This window comes from Caretta caretta, chromosome 6 (assembly GCF_965140235.1).
Source record: "Caretta caretta isolate rCarCar2 chromosome 6, rCarCar1.hap1, whole genome shotgun sequence".
NCBI lineage: Eukaryota > Metazoa > Chordata > Testudines > Cheloniidae > Caretta > Caretta caretta.
The window spans coordinates 49206074-49229388 of record NC_134211.1 but is presented as its reverse complement, the minus strand read 5'-3'; the positions used below and the strand labels follow the sequence as shown (position 1 = coordinate 49229388).

General features: G+C 36.0%; 1 protein-coding gene across 6 annotated transcripts in view; it reads left to right on the top strand.

The window, feature by feature from the left end:
* The window catches only part of LOC125637640 (uncharacterized), a 67149-nt gene that overhangs the window by 13313 nt on the left and 30521 nt on the right, over nt 1-23315 (top strand). For 3 of the 6 annotated variants that reach the window (XM_075129495.1, XM_048852345.2, XM_075129498.1), the window contains exons 5-18: nt 830-952; nt 1574-1741; nt 2173-2358; nt 3987-4109; nt 4343-4456; nt 7450-7771; nt 8157-8272; nt 8668-8785; nt 9564-9655; nt 10709-10859; nt 15448-15557; nt 16278-16401; nt 19929-20059; nt 23035-23144. In XM_075129495.1, coding sequence (XP_074985596.1) covers nt 830-952; nt 1574-1741; nt 2173-2358; nt 3987-4109; nt 4343-4456; nt 7450-7771; nt 8157-8272; nt 8668-8785; nt 9564-9655; nt 10709-10859; nt 15448-15557; nt 16278-16401; nt 19929-20059; nt 23035-23144 — 1988 coding nt within the window. The remainder of the gene's footprint in view (nt 1-829; nt 953-1573; nt 1742-2172; nt 2359-3986; nt 4110-4342; nt 4457-7449; nt 7772-8156; nt 8273-8667; nt 8786-9563; nt 9656-10708; nt 10860-15447; nt 15558-16277; nt 16402-19928; nt 20060-23034; nt 23145-23315) is intronic. The other 3 variants (XM_075129499.1, XM_075129496.1, XM_075129497.1) reach the window with 3 other exon arrangements.

Below are 23315 nucleotides of genomic sequence, written 5' to 3'. Positions count from 1 at the left end.
TCAGTAATTGAAATATTATCATAAACGGGTTTAAAAATGTTTTTAAAAATATCAGTATTTCTTTAAAACAGCATGATGTTTGACACATTGGTACAATTGTACATGCAGCTTGTAAAAGAATTGATTAATGCTTCAATCTTTATAGTTTTTTTGTTTTAGAAAACTGTGCTGCTATTGGACATAACTTTAAAGGGCTAATAGATTTTATGCATGTCTTCCAAAGCATATGGTGGTTGGTAATTTAACAGTTAACTTACTAATACAATTGTGATCTGTGATGAAGATCACTGGTCCTTGCTTGGAAAGCATGTAATTAGGTTGTCAGATTTGTAGATGCACGTTTTGTGATTGTAAATTGTAAATAATTTATACAAATTAGTTATCTAGTACATTTTTTTTTTTAACAGAATTCCAGGTAGTAATGTTTCACTTCAGGATAGTTTGATATATACTCTAAAAAATAACTCCTTACCCCTTCTCTCCATCCCTTTCATTTTCTGGCTATGTGGGTTGTGCTTGCCAGGAGAAATGTGTGGACTTTTTTTTTTTTTTTTTACAGGATAATGCATGTCCATCCAGCATATGTGGTCAGCATGATATACTTAAATTTTGAAGGTTTTGCACAGACTTGACATAAATTCTGTGGCTTCTTTGTTTAGTATTTTGTTGGGACATTAAAAATACGGGGGTCCTGAGAGGAACTCTGAAATGTGCAGTAGTATTTCATAAGTAGAATGACAATTTGCCTTGCAGTATTGTCTGAATTAGTGGAGTTGTGGAAACCTTTTATTTTGCCTTTAGAGGCTAAAATCTCTCTCTTTCCATATAGGTATCTAGAGATGGTGACCAGGAAAATGCTGCAGCTAACCGTGGGAAATTATTAGTACTTAGAAGGAGGGTTGAAGAACTAGAATTCCAGAACACACACACAAATGAAGAACTACAAAAAAAGGTAGGATATTATGTGATGTTAACGAGGGGTTTTCATCTACTCAGTGTAGAATTACTTTTAATTTAATTACTTTTAAGACTGAACAGATGCGTTGTGAAAATAGCCTGTAGAGATATCAGTAGAGGCTAAATGCCAGATCCTGCCCCATTGAAGGAAATGGAAGTTTTGCCATTCCTTTTATTGGTGAGGAGTCAGGCCTTAAATTTGTTGTTGCTGTAGTTTACAAATAGTTGGAATTGGGAGCACTGTGAATAGGGATGATGGTAGCTTGCCAACTCTCTGATTTTGTCTCAAAATGCCCCCTGACTTCTGTTTTCTTTGTGGCCTATTTTTTTTGGCAACAATGGGAGTAAATGTAAACAAGTGATGGCTTTCCCCAGACTGTAGCTGTGCTGTACAGAGGCCTTGTCTGTGAACATTTCTGTTGGCTATGGAGAGCTGCAGGAATGCTGATTGTGCAGAAATTGCATGGCTGAGAGGGCCAATACCAGGCTAAATATTTATACCATTGCAGTCAAAATTTGATCATGTCAGAAACTTGACTTTCATGGTCTCAGTAACCTGGAAGAGGGTGGGTGATAGACATGTAAGTTACAAGTATAGCTATCTTTTCATTCCCAGATTGCCGAATTGGAGGCCCAGCATCAGCGAGGGGCTGAAATGGATGCCATGCTTGCAGAGAAGGAAAAGAAACTAGCTGAAAAAGAAGCCTATATCATTGATTTGCAGCTAGCATGTGACTCAAGCAATGTTGCCAAAGAAACATTTACCCCTAGTGAAGAATTAAAGGTATACCATTAGTATATGTTTATGTTCATGGCATCTGAAGTGGCGAATCTGCATAGACCTATATGGGTTTTCCTCCACCCCCCAGATGTGAGAGTCAAAGGATCCTGCTCCATTATACTAGGGGGCATACCCCTATGTCTTGCACCATTGCTTAGATGAATAAAAGTCCTATTCTGATGAGTTCTAGTTAAGCTGATGAATTTTTATTTGTACATAACTTTTTTCCAGTCCAACTTGCAAAAACATCTTGAAATAATTCTTAGTAGTATTTTGGAATGAGCTAGCAAATTTCACTGACAACATAAAACAAAAGTTGAAATGTAAATCTAAGCTAGCTTTAGCTTTGTAGAGGCTAACGAATTCACGATGCTGTCATTTATTTTTAGCCCAGGTTACATTTCTCTAATTGTCTTATATCTTGCACTCCAAAGAATCAGCTGTCTGTGAAAGAGTCTTCACTGCAGAGCATGCAGATTCTAGTTCAGAGCCTTACCAAGAAGGTTGGAGATAGCGAAGAAAGATGTAGCCTACTCCAGGAACAGATTGAGAGTCTTAAAAACCTTCAGAGCAAAGAGAGAGATCATTTCCAGGAAAGAGAAGCCATGTATATAGAAAATGTAGGTGAACAAATTGTAAATTCTTTGGTGTTTAGTGTTGATACAGTGGATGTGCCAGTTACCACTATATCTCAACAATTAATTTACATCTGCAGTTCTTGATTTTTTTGAAAATCCCTTCAACAGTGATCTAGATGGTAATTAGACCTTATGTAACAGTGAATTAGGAAACAGTTTTTAGTGTTCTGTGGGTGGCTTGTGTCACTGAAATGAATGGGGATTTAAACATGGTGGGAAGAGGAAATCTAATGGATAACGGTGGTGATGATATGAGTTGAACTGAGCTAAAATCGAAAAGCTACTTGTCCCTCTTTGCGTGCCCTCCCAAAATTTACCACCAAAATGTGTACATGTCATGACAAATAGTGTCATCCTATTACTGTAACCCTTGTTCTCTTTGTCATCCCTTCTTCTAGTTGTTTAGACCCTAGCCTAAAAGCATGTCTAAAACTAGCTATTCAGACCTTTTTATTTGTTCTGTGAAGTACCTTGGTACACTTTTGAGCACAATTAAATAAAACTAGTGCTTTTTTTCCTGCTTCATTTGATCAAAGCAGCTTTCTTGTTCAGCTGCTAAAGGAGCTGTATAGAGTTATAAAAGAACTTAGCTAGAACTGAGACAGCTGATTAACTAAGGGGAGAATGGGCAAGAGAGTCTTGAAGTGCCTTAAAGATGTGGAAGTGAAAGAGCAAATCAGTATACAAGTAGTAGTAACAATTGTGTCCATTCCTGTATGGTGCTGAATACCTTCAACTCCCACTGAGATCAGCTCGCTGATTTCAGTGGGAGATGAGTTTGCTGAGCACCTCCAAGATTAAGCCCTTATATTGGTAAAGTATTTTCCATCTCAATACTCCCAAAGTGCTTTACGGACTATATTTATATATTAAGTTACACACATCAGAAATGCTGATTTTCACCACAGAGGTCACTGCAGCCGTTTAATGGCCTGCAGCACCGCTAATCATTTTGGGACAAGAAATAAGGAATAATATATCCAGGTGAAATTACAGAAGCTATTCTGAAGATGCAGAATGTAATTATTCAAATAAAAATCTAGCTGGGACACTGGAGGTAACGTGACTGTTCATCTTAAAAAGAAAATGTTTTTTTTAAAATATTCATTAACGGTTAGGCCGCTGTGGTTTTGTATCTATTCCTGACAAAACTTGTGAGGTAACCAGGAAAGACAAGTTTGGAAATGTAAAACAAGTAGTTAAGGGGGAGGTAGCTGTCCTACGTGGCTTCAATTTGGGAAGGGTTGGGAGAGCCAGGATAGAAGTGGCTAAAGGTCAGGCATGTGTATATGTGGTCAGGCATGTGTAGAGGTGAAAGATTAAACAATCGTAAGGGAAACAACCAAGGCAAGAGGGTCAAGATGTGTGAGGCCAAACAAAAGCAGATACTTTCATTATTTTTGTAATTCCATTCACTACACTGTGATATACCCTCGGGGCAAAATTCTACTCTTACTAATGCTAGATTTACACTGGTGTAACTGAGAATGGAATCTGGTCCTTGGAATGGTCAATACTAGTATTGGTAGTATTTTTTTTAATGATGCTGTCATGCATGTATGTGTACTTTAGACGTTGTTTCAAACTTAGCTTTTATCATTTGTTTTCAGATACGCATGTTTCAGAATATTATCCAGGAAAAGGAAAAGGAACTGGTTGGACAAGCCCAGAAACATGAGCAAGAGCTCTTTAAATTAATTGCTAAATCTGATGCCAGTGCTGATCTAGAACAGGTATGTTGGCAATGGGAACTAACTGACTTGCTTTGATTTGGGCAGCTCTGCAGGAGTATAGGCAAGGAAGAAAATGCAGGTTATAGGTAATGCACTTCTGTGAGGAACAGCTCAGGTGATATTTTGGGAAGATGGAAGAAATGCCTCTCTTTATATATATATATATATATATATATAAAAATTTTCTTTTTTTTCTTTCCTGTAAAATGTAATTCCTTTATTTCCCTGGCTAGTTACTAAAGGCGTTGAAGCAGAAGCTACATGAAAAGGAGGAAGTCATGCTGGGTAGGACACAGGTGATAGTCATGCTGCAGAAAGAACTGGATGGCAAGGACCAGCTGCTGAAAGTAAGGAACTGTACATGGAGTGTTCATAGTCTAGTCAATTAATGAATTAAAAACCAAGTTCTTTGATTTTATTTATTCTGATTTATACATACAGCACTGGGCAGACACACTTTATGTGGGTTTCATTTGTTAAAAACACAGTAATCATTTGTACCAACAAGTATAAATACAAATCAGAAAATAACAAGCTGAAAATACAACAAAAAATCAGCCCGTCCTTCACCCTCCCCCAAATACTCCATCCCACTCACAAACACCAGCCCTTAGCTTGCCCCTATCCCCTCTGAAACCTGGAATAAGAGGAGGGTTTTACAGTATGCCCTTAAAGTCAACAGATTGGGGTTATTTCAGGTCAAAGAGGGAGGAGTGAATTGCAAAACTGAGGGCCTCTCCATCAGAATGCCCAGTTAGCAGCCCTCTTTTAAAGAGAAAGGATTCCAGCTTGAGCATTTCTCTTGTTTGCAACTATAATAGCAAACTAGACAGTAAGCTTTCCAAGGAAAAGATACTTTGTCTTCCTTTGTGTATATACAGTGCCTCCTCGTAGAAAGGAACCCAGACCCTGATTGGGGCCGTTGAGTGCTACTGCAATAGAAACAAACATCATGGGGTGGGGACAGGGAAGTTAGGTAAGATTATCGCAGGCCAAAACCAACGCCTTAAATTCTATCCAGAAACCAATAGGAGCAGCTAGTGCAAGTCCTGGAGCACTGGGCTAAGTGCTTTTTCCAGGAAATTTCACTTAATTAGGTGGGCTGCCACACTTTCCATCAGTTTCAATGGTTTTGAGGATATAGAATGTGTTGCAGTAGATTGATCCTGAGGTGACACAAATATGGATCATCATAGCAAGGTCAGAATTGGCCAGATGTAGATTGAAAAAACGTGGCTTGATTACTGCTGCTATACAATTAATCAAATAAAATTTCTCCCTATTGCAATTTCAAGGTTTGTGGAACAGGAACGGAAACTGACTAACCCTTTGTCATTGTTTCTATTTTGAAGTTTTCACCTTATGGAATACTTCATGGAGTATTTTTTAGTTTTAACATAATTTTTTTAAAAAAGGCTTATACTTGATAATATTTTATGGAGTCAGTGTGCAGCAGTTCTGTTTAACAAATCACCGTAAAGCTTGTTGAATACCAATATAATCTCATGGCATTTAAAGAAACCTGGGGAAAATATTTGCATACACAAGAAGAGAGCTAGGAAAACACCACTTACCTACTTACATCTGAAAATTTTCCAGATTAAAATACTTGTTGGGGACTGCAGAACATTTATTTAAAGTGTTCTTTAACAGACTAAAGTGAATGCTGTTGATACAGGCAGAAAGCTGTCAATCTTTCGCATGCTTTATACTTTTGTTACCAACTGCATAATTATTGGAACAGCATCTTCTAAGGACTTTCCAGAGTCATGAATATAGATACACATCCTTCATTGAATCTGCATGCACCGAGAACACTTGATAGACTATTATTATCCAAGAAAGATATTTTTTGTAGCAGTTTCTACTCTGGTAATCAAAATTGTCATTGGGTATGTATGCCAGGATCTCCCTTGTGATTTTGATACACACTGACTGAGTTGTCTACTGTATCTCTGATGGAAAATTTCAGCAGTTTAAGATGGAATAATCACTGGGGGGGCCAAGAGTTGGGCGCGTGTGAAGGTTTCCACCAGTGATTATTTCATCTTAAGCAAGTTAACTTTTCCATCTTGCTCTCCATTCGTGCTATCCTATTCGCTTTCCTAATTCTCAGATATACACAATGGGCTGTTAGTTTCCTGTCCCAAACATTCTAGATCAAGGTTTACCAGATGGTGCATAGTCTAGAGCTCATTACAAAAGTATTTGTTTTTATATAGGTGTCTAATTTGTGCTGGCTGTTCATTTATAAATATATTCTGCAGTCTTGCTCTGCCTCAAGCAGCTAATGTGAAACTACTGAAAACAAAATTAGAAAGGACTAGACCAGCAGTTCTCAAACTGGGGGTTGGGACTTCAAAGTGGGTTGCAACTCTGTTTTAATGGGGTTGCCAGGGCTGGCTTTAGACTTGCTGGAGCCCAAGGCCCACCACTCTGGGCGGCGGTGCTCGGGTTACAAGTGCCCCCCTCACCCTCTGGGGTGGCATTGTTCCCCTTCCCGCCCCCCTGTCTTCCCGGACTTGGGTGGGCTTAGGCTTCGGTCCCCCCCTCCTGGGGTCATGTAGTAATTTTTGTTATCAGAAGGGGGTCGCGGTGCAATGAAGTTTGATAACCCCTGGACTAGATAATGTAGGGGAAAGACCAGACGGGTGGGTTATAAATGACTTAGGCCTGGGCTACACTGGGGGTGGTTCGAACTAAGATACGCAAGTTCCGCTACGCTATTCGCGTAGCTGAAGTCAAAGCATCTTAGTTCAAGTTACCTGGCTGTCCTCATGGTGGCGAGTCGACCACGGTGGCTCCCCCGTCGACTCCGCTTACTCCTCCTGCGGAGGTGGAGTACCGGCGTCGATTCAGGGATCGATTTATCACGTCTAGATGAGATGCGATAAATCGATCCCTGATAGATCGATCGCTACCCGCGGATCCAGCGGGTAGTGAAGACGTACCCTTAGACTTTTTCTATCTCTATTTTCCTGAGTAAGAACTTTAGAAGGGGACTGTAGCCAGGTATTGTCAACTTCTTTTATTTTTGGTTTTCAGAACTCAGCAGCGTATGATATGTGGTTTTTCCAGAGGACCTTTTCCCTCTTTTTTCCCTTTCTTATTTATAAAGGGACATTTCCTCCTACAGAACCAGTCAGGATGTAGTTAGCACTAGAGCAGTGCAGACCCTCCAGTGTATCTTCAGGCTATTGCTAGGGAGTTCAGACCTTAGAGATATGTGACAGAGCCTTATGCTGCCAGTTGACCAGCCCTGAGAGTGATCTTTTTAAAGTGTGTTGCATGTGCAGAGGAGCAGCTAGAAAATCTGAAACAATTTTCGTTTTTAATACAGGAAATTAATGAAAACTTGAAACGTCTTCAATCAGAGAAGGAGAACCTCCAATCTAAACTGGATGCTGAGAAACATGTAATGAGAGCCCAGCTAAGAGACATGATGGAGAAACATGAACTTGAAATGATGAAGGTCCAGGAGAAACATAATGCTGAAGTGCATGAGATCCAAGAGAAGCATGAAACTGAGCTGCAGGAGAAAGACCAAGCCCTGCTGCAGCTTCAGAAACAAGTGGCAGAATTAAGAAATAATGGACAGAGTAACTCAGAACAAGCTATAGATGTAGATACTGTAACTAAACAAAAGATGGAACAGCTAGAAGGTATTGCATCAAAGCGTAGCTTTTATATTTGAAAAGCTTCCTTGTCACTCCACTGTATACTGTGTGCCAAATTCAGACCAAATATAAACTGGGTACAGCTTCACTGACTTTAGTGGAGGAGTTGTTGGTTTAATTACTTGGGAGATGCTTAGATGCTATGGAGAAGAGGACCCTAGAAATAAACTTGATGCATTCATTACATTACATCTAAATTTGGCCTAGCATTTTTAAGCAATCTCTTTTCCCTACTAGATAGACTACAGCATAGACATTTTTGCAGGCGTAGCCGAGTAAATAGAACATGCCAAATCCTGAAATATGTTTTGTAATTACAATGATCCTTTTACTAGAATTCTAAATGATGATTGTTGTCTTTGTTTGCTAGCTCAAGTGAAGTTGAAAACAGAAGAGGCCAGCAAATCTGAAGCTAAATTCCTTAAAATGAAGGCTTGGTCTAAATCAAAAATCAAACAGCTGGAGGATGAACTGAAAAGTGTACATGTAACATTTTTAATTTAACATTATATACCTATTTTACAATGGGTTGTGATTGTAGATTTGATTAAAAAACTAAAATGCAGTGTAAAAGGTCCACTAAGTGGGGTTCTAGAAAATACCTAAAATATGAATAGAAAAGGATTGATGTTCCTGAATTCAAAACGTTTATACAAGGGAATGTTCTAATAAGTAGTGTAATAGTCTGTAACTTAAACACAAAGGAAAAGGTCTACCAGTTTACAGTAACCTATTGCACTTGACTATTTTAGAAACATTGTTACTCAAAATCTTATTTAAAAAAAAAAAAGTTAAAGAAATTATTGTATTAGCTTTGTTTTTTATCTTGATTTTGGCATTTCAGTACATTTCACGGAAATTAACAATGTTTATCTTTATAGTTATCATCAAAGAATGATGACATATCTGCCTTAAACAACTGTATCTCAGAATTAGAAATTGAAAATAAAGAACTACAATCAAAACTGAAAGCGTTTTCTGAACTCAGAACTCAAAATGGTAAATAATCAATGAAGCGATAGTGCTGTTTTTTTTTGTTTTACTCTATCATCTTGGATTTTGAACTGATGACTTGTAATAAAATAAAGACAAAGGAGTTTTCTTGTCTTTGTTATGGTAACGTTTCAAAGGAAGACAACTTGGTAGCTTTAAAATTGAAATACACTGCATAATGGCAGTTTGTTTATTTCTTCTGCTTTATTCTACAGAGATTACAAAATTAAATTTTCTTAATGAAATTCAGAATAGCCGCAAGGGATACAGCGACATATATTTCAGATACTTAATGTGTAAGCTTCCCCCCTAAGTACTGCCTGCGTATTATACCTGAGTCCTTGACACGCACACACTTTTGGAGTTGGCCTCTCTGAGCAGAAAGTATCACTGAAGCGAACTGTTCTGTGGTTTTCTGTGATGTAGACAAGGCACTGCACATGGATTCAGGAGATCTGAGTTTAGATTCCAGCTCTGCTCCAGTTTGACATTGGGCAATTCTCTTTATATCTCTGTGCCTCAGTTCCCCAGCTATAAAATGGGGATAATAGTGCTTCCCTTTGTAGTTTTGAGTGTCACTGATGTAGATTTAAAACATTGACAGTATTAATAATAATCTGAGTTAATTTTGTAGGGAGATAGACTGCAAAGCCCATCATTGATATCTTCTAAGCCAAATGATTCTATGGTCTCAGTTTGGGCTTCTACTCTTTCTTTAGGTATTTGCTGGTTTACCATGTTATTTTGGCATCAAATAATGAAGCCAATTCATTTGTTTTTGCAGAAGAACTGCTGGCCAAGCTGGAAGTCTATGAAGAGCAGCAGCGAAAATTGCAGGCTGATCTTGAACAAGTTACAAAGAGGGCAGCTTCACAGGTTTTCTGTTCAAAGTTGATTCATGTGAATTGTTGATTAGCTTCACAGTGCTAACTGTAGCCTTCGTAACAGTATTATTGGAAACTTGAATTTGAGTTAAAATTAAATTTACTAGCATACAGAATTGAGACCCCAGTTATGATTCATTCAGCTAAAAAGCCTCTAGGTTTTACATTGTTTTGAAAGTGCTATTGAGTTCCTGCATATGTAGAAAATCCATGTAATTTTAAACAGTTTAGTGTTCATCTAATTACAGATAACTCAAGAGATGTCAGCACAGTGCTATTTAATGTAAAAACCAAATTGATATAATCAACTAATATATCTTCTTTCCATCACAGATGTATAGATTGAGACATAAAAGTGAGAGGGAGGGGGTACTTTAGACATGTCTGCTAAATAGCCTCTGAGAATGATGGATATTGTTTGTTAATCCTGGTATCTGTACAACCAGCAGAGCAGGCTGAAAAACATAACTGTATTTTGCAAAAAATTCAAAGGAAATTAATTTTTTTGTTCCAAAATTTTAATGGCAAAATTTTGAAACTATTTTTAAATTTTTTCCCCATAAACTTTATTTTGGTGGGGGAACAAAAAACCTTCACTTTTTTACTGTGTGTGATTTAGGGGGGAAAAAGGTGTGAGTGTATTTTTCCTGTTAAAAAAAAAAAAGAAAAGAAAATGTTTAATTTCAAAAAGTGAGCAATTTTGACCACAATGAAGTTTTTAAATGGAAATGTTTGTTCTGGTCAGTAAGCCATTTTTGTTGAAAAAGCTTTTCAGTAAAACAAAAAAAACGACCTTTGACCACCACTGACAAGCAGCTTTGGCTTTTTTTTTTTTTTTTTTAGCGATCAACTTGCAAGGTCTTCTGTTCACATGGTCTTTCATGTTAAAGAAAATTATCTACTTTGTTGGTCTTAGTTGTATTTATTATTTATGTAAAGCTGTATGTGAAGCGCAGAGGTAAAACCTCTGTTCCTGAATAGTTTACAATCTAACTCTTACGTTTATTTTGGTAAATGTTATTTTCATGTCCACCTTCTCTTGTAGGCCAGTGAATCGGGCAGTGTGGATGAGTTTCAGAGTCAGCTTTTGGAGTGGCAGGAGATTGTACCAGAATCAGAGGAGGTGCATGACCAAGTCAGAGAGGAGAAATCTGCCATAGCCCTGAGGATGGCACAGATTGAAGAAGAGAGAGAAGGTGAATTGAAGTATTTAAGATGAAACTAGATCATTATGCCAGCATAGCAGGTATTACAAATCTGCTGTGTTTGTGCAGTTCAGACAAAATTGAGATCTTTCCTCCATGTCTCACTTCTGTAGTCAAGTGAGATCTATGCAGCTCGTGAAGTTAGCAGAATTTTTTGGTTACTGTAATTCAGTTTGTATGTTGGATTGTTTCCTTGACTCTATCTGTTTCATACATTCATCGCTTTGTATCATGTTTATTGGTGGATGTTTTATTCTGTTAGCTTTTGCAATCTGAGCTTCTTATCTTTGGGGTCATTTATTGGATTTGTTTCAGAAGCTTAATGTCTGCATTTGAGTTATCGATGAAAATGGCGGCTGCTTGCCTCAAGTTAGAGGAGAAGATGTGAGGAGTTGTAGCATTGTTTAAAATTTGGTGATGGGATCAAAGGTTATGCTTTGGCAAAATATATATGAAATTCGGAGCTTCTCTGTAAATGTCAATAACCAGCAAGATTTTAAAAAGATTGAGATGTACTAACAAATATGCCATTGATACTGACCAGACAGAGAGAACTGGCAACAGATTGCTAGTTTAAAATGTTAAATATATCAAAACCAACATTACAGGTGATCTGAGATTTTTATGGTCACCAATGATGGTAAAAAATTTTTTAAAGTCTTTTCTGTTTGAAAAATCAAACTTATGAAAAAGTCTGCGTATTAGATTTCAGACTAATTTTTATTCCCCTCCTTCCCCCATGGCAGTTTACCTTAACTTCTTTCCTCTTTGGTATCAGAATGCGAATTGAAGGCACAAAGGTTAATGTGCACCATCTATAAATAAAATAAATCCAGTTAATTAATTTGCATAGGCTTTTGTTAATCTGTAGCTTGAATGTTTTTGAGATTCAGCTGATGGATATCAAAAAAGTTGATTCTGTTACGTGTCTTTAAGAGCCATTTCTCTTCTCTGTGAGAGATTTATACACGTAACTCGTTGGGCATTGAGAAGATAATAAACCCTCTTAATTTTAAGTACTACTTATCTTATGAGTGTTGTCAACAGGTCCTTATGCAATAATATTAACAGTTGTAAAACTTCATCCGTGTCCAGTCAGTGTTTAATTTTGCAGTTTTTCCCCCTTGGGATATGCATGACCTTTCTGTTTCTTTTTTTCTGCCGTTACACCTGATGAGCCCTCAACGTCCCTTCCCCCTCCACTCCTACCCTACACTGCGATTTGGTCAGCCACTGAGAACTTAGTTTCCCATCAGTTTTGTGCATGCAGGTTCCAGCCGTGACAACCTGTGATGTACTGTTGCTGTTTTCCTCTGTAGACCTTTCTTTGGAGGAAATCGCCAACAGTACCTTATAACAGCTGCTGTTGGTGGTATGTGGTTTTTAATAATACATGTAACAAATGCTGGTTTATAAATGCTGGTTGTTTTCCTCTTGCAATGCCTATTTCTTTGTTTATATTAACAGAATCATCTTTCTTCATTCTCCTTTGTATTAATAGCTGACTCCATATTTACCTCATAACCTAGTTTTAAGAAAAACTGCACAACTTGCAGTGATTAATTTTCATAAATAGCTAAAAATCAAATTCTGACCTCTCTTTTTTTAGAGATTACATAAAAAAATTCTAGTGGGAATAAGTTGGTGGGTTTTTTTGTTTTGTTTTATGTAAAACAAAAAAACACCCCACACTTTGAATATTCCCTCCACCAAAGGACAAAACTTGGAATAAATGTTTACCAAATATGACTATATATTTGAATAGTATCTTTCAAAGCCCTTTGCAGAGATCCTTGTCACTGCATTGGTAACTCCAGAGAGTGGGACTATGGTGGCTTTCACTGGAGGTTGCCATTTTAGGCCCCTATCTCGTAATAGGGTGTACTAGCATGAACGCCTGTATTAGGTGCAGTGGGAAGCTGCATGAGTATAGAGCTCCATGCTGTTGGATCCAGTTGCAGATTTGAGATCATTATGATACTTAGTATTAGAATACTGATGCAGGTTGAACACTTATGCAAGTAACTATACTCATATTATTCATAGTTCTGTTAATGACAGTGTCTCTGTGCGAGGAAAATTGTATATAAATGTTTGCAAGATCAAATCATGAGGCTGAAACGATCAGCTTTTCTATTAGAAGTAATTGCAGATCAGATTTTCGATGTTGTGACATGATCTGACTTTAGAAAACTATTAACAACAATTGTTAATATAGTTGTTAAATTAACCAGAAATGTTGTAATAAAATTATACAATTTACCTGATAGATCTAAAATCCTCCAATTTCTGGTGCTTTGTAATGGGGAAAGTCATTAGTAATTTTGCTATTGATATAATTTCTTAAGTGATAAGTAGGGCTGTCTATTAATCGCAGTTAACTTACGTGGTTAACTAAAAAAAATTAATTGTGATAAAAAATTAAGCGTGATTAATTGCTATTTTAATAGCAGTGTTAAACAATAGTATATCAACTGAAATGTATTACATATTTTTGGATGATTTTCTATGTTTTCAAATGTATTGAATTCAATTACAACACAGAATACAAAGTGTACAGTGCTCACTTTATATTATTTTTGATTACAAATATTTTCACTCTAAAAATGATAAACAAAAGAAATAGTATTTTTCAATTAACCTCATACAAGTACTTTAGTGCAATCTCTTTATTCTTAAAGTGCAACTTACAAATGTAGATTTTTTTGTTACATAGCTGCTCTCAAAAACAAAACAGTGCAAAACTTAATTGACAGCCCTAATTATTATTTTTTTCATTCCTTCTTTGCATTGCCAAATTATTGGGACACTGTCAAGTTTACATAAAAAAACATTTGTTCGTTTTTTTACAAAAGTAAAGAGCAAATTCTGATACTCACTTTGAATAGCATCTTGCTTCACAAATGGTTCCACTGACTTCAATGGGACTATTTGCAAAGAAAGGTACAACTCAATGTGAGTATGGGTATGAGAATTTTTCACTTTTACAAAACCTAAGAAAAGCCTGCATATTTTTTTTATTTTTTTTTTAATTCTAGTGCAAACCATGTTTAAATAAAATCAAATGAAGATTCCCAAGCTGTGTTTGCAACTCAACCCTGAATTATTGTTGTAATGCATAAAACCAAAACATGATTAAAAGCAAAAGTGAAAATGACTAGTTTATTTTTGCTCTCCAAATTAAGTAAAATGCAAGAAGTAAAAAACCAAAATAAATGGCAAAACATACAAAAACAAGCTCCCACACTAAACTAGGTGTCTAACAGATCTTTTTAGTTTTATTAGTTTAAGGTGGTGGTTGTAATGTAGGGAAGGAAATATTGTAAAAATATGTGAATTTTAACTCAGTAGTTTCCCATGCAAAATACTTTTTTTAAAAAAGTAATTTAATTCTTCCTAGTATTGTAGAGTTGCAATAATTGGATCTCTTATTACCTTGTAGTTTTCCATTAATTCTGTCATTGGGGTGAAAAAAGCAAAAAGAATTCCTAACAACATGCAACAGATAAATGTGACAAAAATAAATTTTATGGGTATTGGGTACTGTAACTTGGGTTAAGTCAGGGGCATTCCAGTGGGAATCCTCCTGGCCCAGTGCTACACTAGGAATGAATTTGATCCATTTCTTACTTCATTAATGCATGGATGTAAGTTTTTCTATGAACATCATGGACTGTGGGGAGAGTTTACTTTGAATTGGATTAATTTGTTGAGTGTTGAATTTGAGAGTAGATATGGCCTCTGCAGTGATTAAAGTATGGAGCCACCTTTATCTTTATTTCTTCATGCTGTTTCGTCTGCTTTGCATGAAACATCTATTCCCCAACCTATCACACGTTTTGTCATATCACAAAACAGATGGGAATGTACTTAAAATGGAAAAATCATTTCTAACACTGGACAAGATGCATATTTAAGCTTTCATATTCTGAATTTATTCAGGTGTGTTATTTACAAGTGATTCTGTATTTGTTTTACCAAGAATCATATTATTAATGTCTGATAAGATGATTTGATGCCAGTTTGCAGTGTAACACATGCTTGTGACTTCCTCAAATTATCTGGCATTGTAGCTCACACTAAAATTAAAGATATAAGCAAGAAGCATTTCATTTCCATAAAAATGCATGTGATTGTTCAGCTGTACAAATACAGCAATTTCAGCTGATGTCTTTATCGTACAAATTAGTTGTATTTTAACCTGGCAGATTGAACTGAATTGTAATTTGGCAATTTAATTGGCTGCATTTTTGTTGTAGTGTCAAAATATAAATCCCTCTTTTTTATTTTTCAGTCTTTCTAAAATGCTTCTGAAGAAGTAAAATCATACTTCAATAGACTTCTGAAAGAATTACATGAAAATTATTCTTATATTCTGTGTAACATTGTTGAGGGAAATCACAAGGTGAATGCTATGGATTGCTCCGATAATCTTATTCCTGTCAGTCATTCATAGGGACTTCAGTCTGTCACTGATCTCTTTGTATCTAGTATGTGTGTCATGTGTAAATGTAATTGCTTTCCTGTGGCACAAAACTGATTGAGGATGACTGGTTCTTTCCTGGCTGCTCTGATCCAGCCATAGTCTCAGGGCAGCAGGAGCTGGAGGAGGAACTGACTACAGTTCAAAGAACTGGCAGGCTGCAGCAGGCAAGAAGGAAGAGCAACCAGGCCAGCGGGAAACATCAGGTAGGTTGGTAGAAATAAGAAACACATTTTACCTATATGTTAATCAGGGACATTAGTAATTCTGTTATTTATATGGCACTATAAATATGCATGGTGCTTTACAGCTGAAAGTAAGATACAGTTACAAAAATATAACTGAAGGACAGGAGGCAAAGAAGGGTTTACAGAGGTAAACAAAACAAAGGTGTATATAGCCATAATGGATACAGGTAAATTCTAGTAGCATCATAGGTTTCTCTTTAGGTTATGAAATTTACATGTTTGTTATTCTAAAGTCATTAAGAAACTTCCCATGGAACAACACACATGCTGCAAGTTAAGCCAGCATTTAAATACCTTAGTGAATCAGGGCTGTTTTCAGCTTAAGAACAACTTTTACTTATTTTTCTTGTCAGTGGGATGATCTCTAAAGAGCATCAATTAATTCTGGTGTCCCTTGGGGTAATCATTTATATTGTTTCTTATAGATGTTTGTGATCTTTATCTATTAATGTGTATGTAGGGTTAGGAGACATCAATATCATGCTCACATTTTACAGGAAAAAAAAATTCTATATTTAATTACCTCTGATATCTCAAACTTAGATTCATTAGCAAAGTTCGGCCTTAATACAGAAGTCAGTCATATAATTTTAATTGCAACTGTCCCTTTTGACAACTGTGTGTGTATCTTAAGTACGTCTTTTTTTATTGATCTCTGCTTTCACGTCCTGTGTGTAGGAGGAATACAGCTTTGATAGAAAACAATGCTTTCAAGAGCTGAATGTCACCTTGGATAGCACTGATTCAGCTGAAGGAGAGAACATGGGAGGTTGGTGGCCAGAGTATGCTTCTCCTAATGCAGGTGTGATAACCACTAGACCGTTTATTAAAGCATGCACAGCATCTGTATTTTGTGTTTGTTTTTGTTTTTCAAATTTAACTAACAACCCATTTTGTGGTGTATTCTAATCTTTGTTGAATTTTTTTTTGGCTTGCATTTTTTTCCATTTCATTTTGAAGCATGTGCGTGCTGGATGAACTGTCTAGTTTTGGTTCAGAACTAGAGCACAGTCATGGTTTAACACCTGGAACTCTCCCAGTCCTTGTCCCCATCAAAATGTATTGTCCTGTATGGTAAGATTATATATATATATATATTTTTAAGTTATTAGTCTTGTTCTTGTTGAAGTGGCTCCACTTTATATAATCTTGTTTTCCAACCAAACCATTATATTCCACTTCTGTGTCATTTTAGTTTTAAGATTAAATGCTGATGTGTATATGTATGTGCATTATTTCTTCCTCTATTTTTATATCTGTGAAAGATAGTAGTTGTATTTTATTGGCAGTTTATCAGTCAAGTCCATGTGTTCCAAGTGTTTCTTTAGTTATGATAAAAAATCAAGAACTGTTACTGGCGTTTCTTAGTGCTGTTTGGCAACGGTCTACTACAAAGTAAATATATAGTCCCAGGACACGTTTGTTAGAAATATTACGTTCACCCTTTCATCTACATCTTTCTCAAAATAATAATTTAGATTAGGTGAAAAGTAACCTTGTATCAAAATAAATTTACAGCTATCATAAGTAATGGAATATTCAGTTTAGAAGAATAGTTTTCAAACATTTACACACACAGAGTATCTTGGTTTTGAAATTTTTTGAAATATAGGATTTTTTTTTAATTCGACAGATAAAGTTTTAATTGAAAATCTCAACTATTGAAGAAAATTGCAGCCATTTTTGTGTGGTGTTCTCACAAGTCAGCTGATTTTTGCTTTGGCATTCCGAGTAGAAGCTTGCAAGGTTGCTGGGTAGGGAACTGGAAATGCGGTAGGAAAATGAAGGTGTTTTTAGTGTTTGGGACAGATACTTACAGTTTTAAATAGCCCTGATTTAAAATCAACAGCCTTTTACAGCAGGTACTGGTTTAGACCAGAAGTTGTGAGTACAAATGTGTGTATTAACTACTGCAACACACAAATGTTGAGCAGATAATTCAGTTGTACTGTGAAATGTCCATTGTCATCATCCTAGCTGGTGGCTTTGGAGCCATATATGCCCTCTTTATCATTTAAAAATATTATGTAGATACAGTGTAATAGTGAAAGATCCATCTTTATTAGCCTAATACCTCTTAATTACATGATTATTATCTTTAATTCTGAATCCTGACCTGTTTGTAGTGAACCATCAATCCAGAGTTTTGTTTTGTTAGCTTATTGATCCATTTAAAAAGCATCTATTTTTTCATATGGCACTCTTAGGTAAAACTTTTTTGAAGAAGCTAATAATCTGTGCCATCAGAATTGGCTGCTTTGTGTTTATCGAGGAGATTATTGAACAAGAATAGCGTAAGGAATATGTAGATGTGAAACCCTGATGCTTCTCAACTAGAATGAAACTTGACCTGAAGAAATATGATAGAAATGGAAGGAAATGTAGTTTGATTGACAGTTTTACTTAATTGGTGTAAGACTGGAAACGATTTTGTCCCAGTGTCTTAGTTTGGCTACAGAATGCATTGATTTAAATCAGTGATTTAATCACCAATTTAATGGTTATTAAAATCAGCATGCAGGAAACCTTGATTTAAATAATTGATTTAATTGTGCTTTGCATGTGTACTTTATTTTCCTATAGAAAGGTTGAATCTCGTTAGTTGATAACCATTAAAAATAGTGATTTGCAGCTAAATATAGCCTGTACATTAAATTCAGTGTTTTTGCGAATCAGGAGGATATACTATATTTATACATATTTATTTAAGTGGTTATATAGCTTACCTTACATTTATACAAATTCTTAATTTTTACATTTTTATGTTAGAAGATGATTAATTTTTTACTTGTGATGTGAGTTGAATGGAAATTCAAATTAGATTTAAAATGCACAAAAACAGCATTTAAAACTTTTTAATTAAATAGGACTACCTTAAGTGCTAGATACATAAACTTATTGATCAGTAAAAAGTTTATCAGAACATGTTTTACATTTTAACACTAACTGATTTAGTAAACAAAGGAAGTCTTATCTGTAGTTAGTGAATTTAACTGATTCTTAACTCTGAATGAACTAGTCATTGAACTGAACCGGTTGAATAAATGGAAATGAAGAGTGGCTGCTGTAAAAGCTGGTTTAACACTTCCGCAAATTCTGATTCCAGATGCTTATTCAATGACTTCCAGCAGTTCAGTGATTTGACTTTTAACGGTTGGCGGCAAACCATGTACTGCTTAATATTATTTTTGTATTTAATTTGAATTATTTTAATAGATTGTCAATTTCACATTTAATTTTAAATAGGTTTACTTTAAAAAAAACCTATACTTGTTTCAATTTTTTTATTTAAATTAAGTCAGATTTTTTTTAAATATTTTAATTATTTTTTTTTTATTATTACAACATGTTAGTCTGTAAAATTGACCTATGCTGATGACAGTCCTATCTGGAAGGTGTTGCCTTCTGAACTCCCAAAGCATTTCTTAAACCATCATATGGCTTTGTCTGGCTAATAATATACCGGTGCACAAGGGCTGCAGTCTCGCTCCTCCTAGAGCACTGTGCAATGGTTTGAAGATGCCACATGTCAGTTATCATTTACTGTGTTTTCCTGTCTAGCATGGATTGGCTCAGCCACTCATCATTCCTACCCCACTCTCCATAAGGCAAAACTTCCAAATGTGAGAATTCCAGAGGCAAGGTGGGTGAGGTGATATCTTTTACTGGGCTGAAAATAAAAGGTATTGCCTCACCCACCTTGTCTCTCTAACATCCTGGGACTGACACAGCTGCAGCTACACTACATCTAACAAATATGAGCATAGTCCTTGTACGGGATAGCTAATTTTAGTCTTTGCAAAGTCAGCGTACCCAGTGAATATTCCTTTGTCAGGTCTGCTTTAAAATAGAATTGCTATATTCTGTTGAACAGATGAGCTCCCAGCTTTTGATAGTCCACTTCAATTGGTATAGGTTAATGGTGCTTAGAGCTGGATGCTGCAAACAAACAACTTTACTCATTTGAGTAAAATTATTCAGTTCACAAACATTCACAGGATTTGGCCCTTTGTTTGTCCAAAGCAAGATAACTTTGCTAATTTTTATAGGGGATCTTGAACTGTGAACTTAATCCCATTACTTGAAAAGTTCAGGGAGTATATGATCGTTAAATCCTTTATAAATATGATGACCTGTTTTTCAGAGGTGCTGAGCATCCATAAAATTCCCACTGAAATCCAGGACCTGCAGGTGCTCCACACCTGTGAAAGTTAAGCCAGTAATGGTGTGGGTAGTTGCTAGACTTCTGTTATCTGACATTATCTACATGTGAAACACGTTGTTTGGAACCGTTCTTGAAATAGATATTTTTCCTTTGAAACTGTGTAGGTTTGCGGACAGTAGTTGAAGAGTTGGAATTGGAAAGAAATCAACTACAGGAACAAATTCTATTCCTGGAGGAACGTTGTCAGGACTTGGAAGACAGATTACAGCTGCAGGGCAGAATGGAATCCCTTCAGGTGATCTTTTATATTTGTGTTAGGAGCCGAAGCTGATGTAGGGAGAATCATTTAGTGTTCTCTTCATATTTGGATGAAAATAGTCTCTAGTAAAGCAAAAATGAAGATTAACAAAAGATTCTACAGTATATTTTTGTACTTCAATAATATTGTGTAGGTAATATTACAGTTCGATGTACTCCTACTATATTGTGTGGTATTGAACAGTGGAAAACTGCACCCATTTTGCTCACTGCAAGGAAAAGTCACACACATTTCTTACCCTGCAAAAACGGAAAAATATTTTTGAAAATAATTATTCAGTAAAAATAATGTTTAGACACCTGTAGCTAGTGGCAGCAACATGTTGAAATTCAATATCATTTTTGTCATCAACAGTATAGGGCCTGTTTCAGAGGTCAAGAACTTGATTCTTTTGTCACGGACACAAATGTATTTTCACTTACTCTACATCTGCATTTTAGTAGTTACTTCTGGCTTATTCTGGTGTGAGTGAGGAATCAAGCCCTAATAACTACTTATCTTTAATATCACTTCTAATATCAACACTATATCATTTTCTCATAGTCTAAAGGAGGTTGCATAATACTTCATAGTCAGAGAAGTTAAAGGCTAATAACAAAATGAAATTATTGAAGTCAGGGAAGGGCCTGTAGGTGAAGGGAGGAGAGAGTTTTTCTAGATGGAAGCTGCAAAAGTGGTAGAGCAACCCCCATATTTATGAGAGTTGCAAGCAGAAGACACGTGTAAACCAAGATGATATAGCAGATGGCAGGCAAATAGGGTGTGAAGTAAATACACATGGAAATCTAAAAAGTTGGAGGACACTATAGAGAATAATTTGAACATTCACTTTTGACACTTGAGTAACTTACTGTGTCCTAAAAAAGAAAAGGAGTACTTGTGGCACCTTAGAGACTAACCAATTTATTTATTATTTATAAAATAAATTGGTTAGTCCCTCAGGTGCCACAAGTACTCCTTTTCCTTTTGCGAATACAGACTAACACGGCTGCTACTCTGAAACCTGTTACTATGTCCTGTACAGAGTAGTTGATCTGTATTATTCCCTGCCTTGGTAAAATGGTTGGTAGTATCTATTAAATTTTTAAAAACCCATAACTTTGCTGTGTAAGGATTTTAATTTATCTACTCCACAAAAGGGTGTAGTTATCCTTTCATGTAGTTTAAAACCTGGGTGTGAGTATGCTTCTGATGTTTAGCTACCAGCCTACAGAGAGATACTGGCCCATTTAATTCACTGGCAAAAGTTGCATGGACTTCAGTGATGTCAGGATTTCACCCCAAAAAGATTGAAGATTGAAATCACAATAAATTACACCTTCAAAGTATCAAGGGAGTTTCTTAGCAGCTAATGTCTCTATTACCCTTTTTTAATATGGTATGGTATTTGGGTTGTTACGGTAACTGCTTACTATTTTTTTTTTAAAATCACATTCATTGTTTCACTTATTAATGACTGTTTCCAGAAACCTCCCAAAATCAGTCCATGAAGACAACAAATGAAATAATAAATTAAAAACTTTCAGTCCAAACAGATGTTTTAAAAGTTTCTTGGTCCATAAATTATTTTGTTTCACAATTTCTGAAGCTTTCAAAATGACATGACTAACTTCTCCCTAAAACTCCACAGTTGTAGTATATATCTAATTGTTCCTTTACCTAGTAAAATGCATATATTAAATTACTGTTTTTTTTTTCACAATTAAGTTGTTTATATTAAGAGGTAGACAACCTTATGTTCATATTTAAGAATCTTGTAACAAAGCCTTTCAATACAGGTAACATTTGGTGTAGAGGAAGAAGGGCAGCCATTGAGGGCTGTACAGGTGTGTTCTGCCCACTCCAAAGTGATAGCATATTTTCCCTAGAGTTGACAGGTTTGCCATATTGTTTGTCCTGCCAACTCTTGTTGGTGATTTGGATTTGTGTGTGTTGCTTTTGGTTGTGGTTGCTGGGTTGTTTTTTTTCCTGTTTGTTTTTTGTTTTGCAGTTTTACTCATGAACTGGTGCAGTGAAGTTGGCTAGAATAACGGAGTATTACTGTGTTATAAACTGTGTCAATGGAGCTTGCTTTATTTTTCGTTTCACCTCCTTCCACAGATTATTTTGCAGTCTACTGCAGATTGCTGGTTGCCTTTGATCAGAGCAACAACAAAAGTTTAAAAAGATCTGCAGAGAAACGGTTGGAATTCATTACTGTGTTCAAACCAAAATGGAAAATGTTTTCAACCAATGAGCTGTCTCTGGTGTTCTCCTTTTAGAACTTGTCTTCACTGCAACAGTTAGCTTGAGTAAATACATTAGAGTTACTCCATTCAAGTTAGTCAGCTTTGAGTGAGAAAGGAATGAGAGCAGCCACTCTGAAACAACACTCCAGCTACCCAGAGTGACTTGACTGGCACCACAAAATCGTTAATTAGCAGCTGATGAGTAGTAACTCCAGCTGCTGAATTCCCATTTTATTACTAGCATCATCAGCACTCAAGCTTCAACCAACCAACTCCCTTATGGGTCAACTAACTCACCACTTAAAGCACCACTTTACTCGATCTAGAGATTTTGGGTGTGGACAGGAATCGGGTAAGGGGCAAAATGTGAGTTATACCTCAAGCTAACAATGCAGTGAAGGCAAGCACAGAAAAATAAGCTGCTTTCACACAGTACAAGTATGTGTGTTTGTTCTTTTTTTTGTGTAAAGTGTTTAGAGTCTCTTGAGTTTCATGTTATGATGGAATAACCAAGGGAGAAACCTCTCAAAGGTGAGTAACATCTACTGTTTGAACCAGTAATATTTCAGACCTGAATTGGTAATCACTAATATGCTAGAACAGTAGTCTTAACAGTGTGTAGAATGTGAAATGCTATGGGGCAGATTTTCAAGATGTCTTGGCAATTTTATTGCCATTCTGGATTTGTGAGCTGTAATCATGTTCACCATTGATTTGTTGCAGAGTGAAAATGAACGTTTGCAGACCCAACTCAGTCAACTGCGTACCCAACAAATGCGAGATGCAGAAAAGCACCAAGTGCTTGTTTCCAGTTTGAATGAGCAGCTTAAAGGGTAAAACAATTTTTTAAAAACATTCAGTACAGGACCAGTTGCAATTATACACGTCTCTTTGCAGCTTTACATTTACATTTGCAGTGAAACATAAAGAATATAATACTTTCAGAAAGCTGGAAAATAAGTCTTGATTTCCACTACAATAGTAAAATCAGATTATTTCTGGAT